General features: G+C 50.5%; 1 protein-coding gene across 3 annotated transcripts in view; it reads left to right on the top strand.

Annotated features, from left to right (window-relative positions):
• The first annotated feature begins 484 nt into the window (after positions 1–484).
• BCAS4 (breast carcinoma amplified sequence 4) overlaps positions 485–9,373 on the top strand; it is a 116,219-nt gene continuing 107,330 nt past the window's right edge. Inside the window, exon 1 of one of the 3 annotated variants that reach the window (XM_088472207.1) lies at positions 485–1,247. In XM_088472207.1, coding sequence (XP_088328333.1) covers positions 564–1,247 — 684 coding nt within the window. In that variant the 5' untranslated portion in view covers positions 485–563. The remainder of the gene's footprint in view (positions 1,248–9,373) is intronic. The other 2 variants (XR_015878385.1, XM_088472205.1) reach the window with 2 other exon arrangements.

The raw sequence follows: 9,373 nt of genomic DNA, 5'->3' as shown, positions 1-9,373 counted from the left end.
TTTTTTAACTCAGAACTGCTCGCAAAATAGCGGTTGAAAACACCAACCACAGAATAGCGAGCAGTTCATACGCTGTACGATGTACTCGATTAATCTAATAAATAGCGGACATGACGTATGGTGCGTGCGGCCAGGGGGCGTTTTTATCAAATAAACGAGCGTATGTTTTGCTCGCTTGTTCAGACTTAGAGGTGGGAACAGACTGCAATTTGCGAACGGATCATTTGAATAGCCACCCCTTGTTTTTGAACGAACGACCACAAATAGCGAACGGCTCTGAATCAGGCCCTGTGTTCCTTGCTGAATCAGGCCCTGTGTTACTATTGTAGCATGTGCATGCTCAGAAGGTTTGCCCCAGTAAACTGTATTAGCAATTAGTGATAATGTCACCCTATCGCTATCACTCGTCTGTGTACCGTGCTCCATACTGGCTGCAAACCGAGTATTACGGATGGATGTCTCGGGCCAATGCAATTCTCCGGAGAGTCCACACGGTGGCGGCAGAGCACAGTTGTGTGGAGGATTTCAAATGAGGAACCGTATTGCTCAGCTGTAGTCTGGGGATGAGTAACAGGACTCGGGGCCCGGGCAGCGGACACAACGCCTGCTCTAAACTGCACGGGGAGCTGAGGGATGGAACCCAGAGGCGGACACGGAACGAGGAGGTGGCGGGGAGGCAGCAGCAGGAAGTGTGCAAGCAGAATGTGTTGACTGGAGGTGGGGAGCAGCAGGAAATAGGGGTGCAGGGACAGAGTCACCCAGATGTACAGGAAGACATGGCAGAACAGAGACTGCTGGAAGATGGGGTGCCTAGAGAGGCAGGATTGCAGGCTGGAGCACTTGGGGCGTCAGAGGAGCATGACGTTGAGCTGCTTGGGGAGGCAGGGATGCAGCAGAGAGATGCAGTGCTTGTGGGGACTATGGTACAGGGGCAGCAGGATTTGGGGGCATTAGAGAGGCTGTCAGGGGTACAGGGCCAGCATGTATGTGGTGAAAATATGAATGAATGGGCAAAGGCACAGAAACCGCTGCAGTCACCAGAGGGAGCTTTGCATAAAGGGGGGGTAAATGTTAGTAATATGCAGCAGGGGGAGGCTGCAGGTTTGCATGGCCATGTTGTGTATAGGAGGCAGAACCACCAGCCAGTGTTAGGAGAGGTACCCGGGGGAGACCACCATCAGAAAAGAAGCGCTAGGACTGACAGCCAACAGTATGCCCAACTATTCACTGCTGATACAAGTAAAGAGGTTTGTATTCAGTGTGAGAATCTGTCATTCATATGCATTTGCCTGTATTATTTTAGTAGGTTACAACCTGCGGCTGCTGCAGAACTTCTTGGTTGATATAGTTGTCTGTCACATTTCCTCAAACACTTACTTGATCATTGTTTACTGCAGCAGAAATAATTCAAGATACAGCAATGTGAGTAACAATACAGTGTCTTCCTCTTTCCCTGTGTGGCCAAATATAATGTGCATTATCTGCTCTTCAAAAACGTACATGGGGGGAGATGTACTAAGCCTCGGAAAGAGATAACTGGGTCTGTTCATGTAAAAAAGAAAATTACATTGATGCGATATATAGTAATGTTATGTAGCCATTCAAATACACTTACCTGTCCGGCGACGTCCTCTGGTAAACTGCCCCTCTGCGATCCCTGGAAGCAGGGTAAAGACAGACCTATCGGGAGTCCGATATGTCTTCCCACTGCACATGCGTCCGCGTCTGTGAACAGCAGGTCACTTCAGACCTGCTGCAAAGGATGTTGGTCCTCAAGCCTGGAGGAGCCTGTGCTGGGCAGAGACCAGGGAAGTATTCAACTTCCCTGCTCTTTTCGTTTTGCTGTACAGATTACGCCATCTATAGATGGCAAATCTGTATGCAGCAGTGAAATGGAAAGCTGAGCTTTCCGTTCTTCTATGATTAAGTATACTGATGCAATACATACACTAAACAGGGGTGCCACCAGAGAGGGAAAAAGCTTCTCCACAGTAACCCACTGTATGATTTGACAAAAGCAGTAAAAAAAGCCCTGTTTTCAGGTAAACAGGGCTTTTCACTGCTCTATATATATATATATATATATATATATATATATAGACATATATATATATATATATCCCAAAGTACCAACCAATCAGCTTTTAACTGTCCTGTTACAGGCTGTTTGAAAAATGGCAGTTAAGAGCTGATTGGTTGGTACTTTATCTCTCTCCACTTTGTCTCACTCTAATGCTGGGTACACATTTAGCGATGTGTACCCAGGACAATATCGCCGGCGACAGGACCCGGTAACTGCATACACACTTGCCAATGCCGTGTCCAATGGGGAGGTGGGAGGGAATTTACGTGTCATACTGCATTCTGCAGCATGGTATCATTAGCAACATTCCCTGTCAACCCTAAATCAGGGCCGACGGGCGATGTTGCTAGCGACCCGCGGGAGTTGCGCATATCATGACTACACACTACATGATGTACCCGATATGTCACTCCGATCCGTGGGATCGTACTTCATATCGTTTAGTGTGTACCCAGCTTAAAGCCGCCCATACACTATGCGATGGGGAATCCGACATATCGGGCGGTTCCCACACATGGAGCAATCGGGTGGCCGACCGCCTGATATGCCGGTTCCACCCACCCGCACAGCGCTGCATGGGATCGCACATCGCATCCCCCTAACGACTGAACCTGCAGTAAGATCTGGGGCTGTGATGTACGACCCCACAGGTGATCGCTCTGTCTGATATCATGCCCATACACGGTACAATATAGCAGCCAAATCGTACAAATCCGTCGGAGCGGCTGCTTTATTGCACCGTGTATGGGCTTAGTACATGTACCCCATAGAGAGAAAATGTACCCCACAAGTTTGCAGTATATGGAAATCAAGCTATGGAACATTCATTCATTTAATTACACTTCTGTGTTGGCTTTAAATAAAATGTCCACTGATCTGAGGAAGGTAAGACTTGCATAATTGCAGATTTCACTTTTGGCATCTCCCCAAATCAGTACATATTGGGATGTAAAATGTTAACAATGGGTAATACCCAAAGAAATGCTGTTATGTAACGAATAATATACATTTATATGCGATCACAACAACTGCCTATGGTATCACAAAGTATTACAAAATGGTGTAAGGTAATGCTGGATAAGTACCATGAAATCTATAACCATAGCTTATAGGTGCCTACACACTAGACGATGTGCTCGCGATGCGAAATCGTGAACGATTTCCCTTGGACTCTCCCTGGCACTCCAGGACACGATAAGGTGCTAAAAAGTGTCCAATCTGACCAATGATCTATCATGCATCCGTAACGATTTCCAGTGCGTTGTGTACGAGATTGGCAGATCTTACCTGCTGTAGGTACCATCTGAAGATACCACTGACAACCCGCGGGTACGCGCATCGTTATCGTCAGTGGACACTCACGATTTGCACATATTTTGCACGATTTGTCGTTCTGATTCGTCAAAATTGGGCGAATTGTGCAAAATATTGTCTAGTGTGTAGGCACCTTTTTATGTTTTTTGTTTTTTTCTGAATTCTTACTCTCTGGAATAGCCTGGAGATTTCAGTGCATGCATCCCTTCAATGACTCCTTAAAAGTTTCGGCTCAGTCTTTGATTTGTCTCACTAGATCCAAAATGCTTCATTGTTTTGTATTTTCAGCTATAATACCTTAGACACTATTAAAGTGGCTGGCAGGGGCTGTGCAGCGACTTGAAAGTATTGTGACCCCAATCCCATGTGATCAGTCAGCCAGTGAGCTGAAAGCTGGCAGACTTCCCACAGAACGTTCTTAGGGCTCGATTCAATTGCCGCAAATTAAATAGCTCTGGGTGGGAGCTCCCTGAGCTATTTAATCCAGGCGCGATTCTGTTTTCTGCCCTTAGCGCCGGGAAAACGGCATCGCGCCGGGAAGTTTAGACTAGGCATTCCCTGACCTAACTGTGCGCAGAATGGATAGCTCCGAGAGCTCCCTCCTGGAGCTATTTAAATCGCTGTCAATTGAATCGAGCCCTTAAAGAGCATGTTTCTGCCAGCATATGGGATAATACCGTTATTCGTGTGTATAGGAGAATTTACACCGATCAGCCATAACATTAAAACCACTGACAGGTGAAGTGAATAACATTGATTATCTTGTTACAATGGCACCTGTCTGGGGGTGGGATATATAAAGATTATCTGTCCAACCAGCCAACTAGTTGATTGGTTGGAATGAAAATCTGGTAACGTATGGGAGTAAATGACAATCAGCAATTTGCTCCCAAATGCCGGAAACTGGACAAAAACTGTTGTTTGAACAAATTGTTTGGATCAAACATTTAACAAACTTGTCTGACGACCATTGTCATCTGTTTTCTGGCATTTAGGAGCAAATTGCTGATCATCAGTTACTCCCATTCCATACCAGATTTTCATTCCAACCAATCAACTAGTTGGCTGGTTGGATGAAAGTTGGTCTAGTGTGTGGCCAGCTTGAGGCAGCAAGTGCACAGTCAGCTCTTGTGTAGTTGATGTGTTGGAAGCAGGAAAAATGGCCAAGTGTAAAGCTGGCCACACCTCTAAAGATTATCTGTCCAACCAGCCAACTAGTTGATTGGTTGGAATGAAAATCTGGTAAGGTATACAATCAAGTAGTTGGCTGGTTGGATGTAAGTTGGTCTAGTGTGTGGCCATCTTAAGGATCTGAGTGACTTGGACAAGGGCCAAATTGTGATGATTAGACGACTGGGTCAGAGAATCTGCAAAATGACAGGTCTTGTGTGTTGTTCTTGGTATGCTGTGGTTATTAGCTACCAAAAGTGGTCCAAAGAAGGACAACCAGTGCACTGGCGGCAGGGCTCATTGATGTGTGTGGGGAGTGAAGGCTAGCCCGTCTGGTCCTATCCCACAGAAGAGCTACTGTAGCACAAATTGCTGAAAAAGTTAATGCTGGCTATGATAGAAAGATGTCAGAACACAGGGGGTCATTCAGACCCACTCACGAGCGCAGGACGCTCGCAAGCGGGTCGATGTTGCCCCACTGCGCATGACGGAGGGAGCTCCGTCGTGCGCATGCGCGAGACCCGGATAGCGACAGGCTCTCCGTCGCTCCGGGTCTCGCACCAAAGGGGGCGTGCTGTCGATGTTGATTAACAGCACGCCCCCTTTGGTGGGCATGCCGGGGGCGTGGCTGCCAGACGTCTGAAGCCGGCCCCACTGACATCACTAGTGATGTCAGTGGGAGTGATTTTGGCTCTGATAGAGCCAAAATCACTCCAGGGCTTGTGGCAGCGAGACCCTACCACAGGGTCTCCGTCGCAAGCCCGATGGTCGCGATGGTCTTGACCATCGCGACCATCATCATGGACGCTCGCATAAGCTGTGGGTGGTCACCCACAGCTATGCGAGCGTCCAGGAGGACGCTCCATTTTCTTGGAGGAGGGCCCTGATTCAGAGCGAGTGCTCTGGTCAGAGCGTTCGGCTCTGAATCAGGCCCACAGTGCATCACAGCTTGCTGCATAAGTGACTGCATAGCCGCAAACTGGTCAGAGTGCTGATGCTGACTGCTGTCCACCATCGAAAGCGCCTACAATGGACACATGAGCCTCAGAACTGAACCATGGAACAATGGAAGAAGGTGGCCTGTTCTGATGAATCCCATTTTCCTTTACATCGTGTGGACAGCTGTGTGTGTGTTTACCTGGGGAAGAGATAGCACAAGGATGTACTATGGGAAGAAGGCAAGCCGGCTGGGCAGTGTAATGCTCTGGGCAGTGTTCTGCTGGGAAACCGTGGGTCCTGGCATTCATGTGGATGTTACTTTGACACCTACCTAAACATTATTACAGACCAAGTACACCCCTTCATGACAACGGTATTCCCTGATGGCAGGGGCCTCTTTCAGCAGGATAATGCGCTCTGCCACACTGCAAACCTTGTTCAGGAATGGTTTGAGGAACAAGACAAAGGGCAGGATGCAGCAACCTGAGAATTCTTGTCAAACCCTCAAAATGCAGATTTGACCGCATTTCTCATATGCACCAAGCTCCAGAATGCAATGCACTTCGGGGCTTGGTTGTGGTGGGTAACTCCATCTTCCTGATGGCGTTACCCATAGCAGCCTATGGGCTTCTATCGGGAGAGTGCTGTGAGAGGGATCCAATCAGATCCCTCCCAGCGCCCCTCACGGTGCGTGCGTCCTACTGTGCATGCGCAGAAGGACGCCAGAGGGGCGTCAGGCATCCCACCCAAAGAGTTCAAGGTGTTGACTGCCTCCAAATTCCACAGTTCTCAATCCTATCGAAGATCTGTGGGATGTGCTGCAAAAACAAAGCCATGGAGGCCCCACCTCGCAATTTAAAGGAATTAAAGAATTTTCTGCTAATGTCTTGGTGCCAGATACCACAGTAGGTTTTATAGCTGATCGGTGTATATAAATAATCATGCTACATTTGCTGCTTGTTACAACTATATTTCTACTTCAGGGTCCATAGAGGTCCACAGGGTGACCTTGGGGTATAGCTGGATCCTCGGGCACCACGGAGTTAAAGCTTTTAGCTGCTCCCAGGATGCACTTGGGTCCAACCTCCCCTATACCCCGCCCCCGAGCCACAGGCACCTCAGTTTAAGATGGTGCCCGGCCGGAGTCGGGTCACCCTGCGGGGGGGGGGGGGCTGCAGGAGCAGCCCCCTAAAGCTTTTTATTTAACTTAGTTTAATTTCCTTTTTTTACTATGAGTTTTTCTCTAGAGCAGCAGCGATGGGCTGTCTGTACAGACGCCCACGCTGCCGCTCCTTCTCCCTGCTGGCGCCGCGACGCCAGCACTGAACTGGGGATCGCGGCGGGGGAAGCCAGAGTCTGTACTAGCCGGACTCTGGCTTCCCCCGGGACTGCTGCCGGAGACGCCGGGGAGATCAAGGTAAGCAGCGCACCGCTGATTAGCGGCGGTGCGCGGGTTCCTTTTAAAAATGCAGTCCCATGCCCCCGGTTCTAGGCATACCCCGCCAGACCACTAGACCACCATGGTTAATATCGCGGCAAGCGGGATGCCGGCAACCCGGGGGTTAAATATGCTAGCCAGGGGAGGAAGCCTTCCCTGTCTAGCGGCTCCTCCCCTCAGCTCAGCGCGCCTTTCAGCACGGAGTCTGGCGTCGCTGAGCTGCAGTTACTCGGCCACTCCTCCTCTGAGGTCTCCAGCGGCCATTTTCTTCAAGTGGCAGCGCAGATCTTCAGGGAGCACGCGGACCGGTCCCCCTGTGTACCTCTCCCCCGACAAGGACAGTGTACACAGCACTATAGCCCTCCCAGACACTGAATCTGGGAGGTTGATTGTAGTGGAAAGGTGCAGTGAGTATATCTTCCTGCATGGTATGTGACTTTTGCTAGTGCTGCCTGTCTGTGTCTTTTTTTCTACTTACTGTCAGCCTATACCTATCCCTTTCCTTCTCCTACAAGCCCTGCAGGTGTGCGGGGGAAGGGCGTTTCTACTGACCTCACTTATATAGATCACGTATTTGTGAGGTCCGTCACATACAGTTGTGTGCTACACGGTGCCATATTGTGGGCTGTTGTCCAGCACACGGGTGAGTGCGCAAGTTTTCTTCCAACGTCATGTCTGAGGAGGAGATTGAGCACTCCGGGGCTCCGGTATTGTTCTCCTGCAGGCTCTGTTCTGCAGGAGTGGATAGGGAGGATTTGTCACAGGACGGCCTGTGCGGACGGTGCCAGGCGCTCCCTGGTATGTCTAAACCTCCCATGTCGCAGGAGCCACCTTGGGCGATGTTTTCCCAGGTGCTGGTGTCCATCGCGGACCGTCTGTCGGTCCCGACTGCCGCCCCTACTAGGGCGTTGCCCCAGCCTGCCATCCCCCATTCCCCGGGTGTCCCACAATTATTGCAGACTCCCCCGGGGTCTCAGCCTGTTGGTCCCTATGCGGGGTTGCCAATGTATATTCAGTCCACCCCTGTGGCGCAGCAGGCTGTGGTGCCGTTTCAGGCTCCTGTGGCAGCTCCTCCACCCTGGGTGGATGCGCTTTCCCACACTGTCCAAGATTTGCCGGCAGCATCTTCGGCTTTTCTGTCGATATGGCGCAGTGACGTGCCCTCCAGGGCGTCTAAACGCTCAGTCATGGCGCAGGCTGCGCATCTTTCGGATTCTGAGGGGTCCTCGGATGATGGTGAGGTGCAGGATGACTCAGGCTCAGATGCCTCAGTCCAGGAGGTAGACACTAAGTCTTCCATCAATGTGCGGGCTCTGGTTAGGGCGGTGCGGGCCATTCTTCTGATTGAGGATGAGGCACCCGCTCCTAAGTCGAGGTATCCTAGTTTTAAAAAAGCTAAGGTTACTTCTGCAGCGTTCCCCTTGTCTGATCAGTTGACTGATCACATGGCGGTGGCCTGGCAGACGCCCAGTAAGCGATTCCTGCCACAGAAACACTTGGCGTCCAATTATCCATTCCCGGAAGCACATTGTAAGAAATGGGAAACTCCGCCTGCAGTCGATTCACATGTAACACGCCTCATCAGGAGTGCTACTTTGCCATTGCCGTCTATATCCTCGCTGAAGGATCCTATGGACAGGAAGGTGGAGACTTGTCTAAAGTCTATTTATTCCCTCAGGGGCTGTAGCCCGGCCGTCCATGGCCATCTCCTGGGTGGCCAAGGCCATTGAGGGGTGGGCCAACGCCTTGGAGGACACGTTTACAGATGAAGCTCCGGACGTCCAGAGGGCGTTGTTAGGACAGATGAGAGATGCCGCCTCCTACATTGGAGAAGCATCTTTGGATGCTAGCCTGTTGACCTCTAGGGTTTCGGCGGCAGCAGTGTCTGCTCATAGATCCTTGTGGTTGCGGTCTTGGAGAGCAGACACGGATTCAAAGAAAGGCTTGGAGGCCTTACCTTTTAATGGAGAATTACTATTTGGTCCGGACCTGGACAAAATAGTAGATACCCTGGCAAAATCCAAGTCAGCCTTCCTCCCTTCAGCTACTACACCTGCTAAGGTCCGGAGCTCGGCCTTTCGTTCCTTTCGGGTTCAGGGCAAGGCAAAGGGTCAGTCCTTCCCGAGGCAGTCCGCACCCAAGACCGCCTCAAAGCCAAAGAAGCAAGCTTGGAGTGCTAGGCGCCCTTCTTCCAAGCAAGAAGATAAGCCTTCTGCGTGATGGGACGGGCCTCCCTCTGGGGGACCCCAGAGTGGGAGGCCGACTTCTTCAATTCGCCCAGTGCTGGCACAATACCACCACGGATGCCTGGGTGCGAGAAGTGGTCTTCCGAGGGGTACGCCATGTCTTTTCGGCAAAGGCCGCCTTGCCAGTTTTTTTGCACAAGTCCTTCTCAGGACAAAACCAAGGCCTTGCAGGTTCAGGAAGCC

Source organism: Taudactylus pleione, unplaced genomic scaffold (genome assembly GCF_031769625.1).
Source record: "Taudactylus pleione unplaced genomic scaffold, aTauple2 ptg000121l, whole genome shotgun sequence".
Classification (NCBI taxonomy): domain Eukaryota; kingdom Metazoa; phylum Chordata; class Amphibia; order Anura; family Myobatrachidae; genus Taudactylus; species Taudactylus pleione.
Note: the sequence above shows the minus strand (reverse complement) of the source record. Positions and strands in the feature narration are given on the sequence as shown.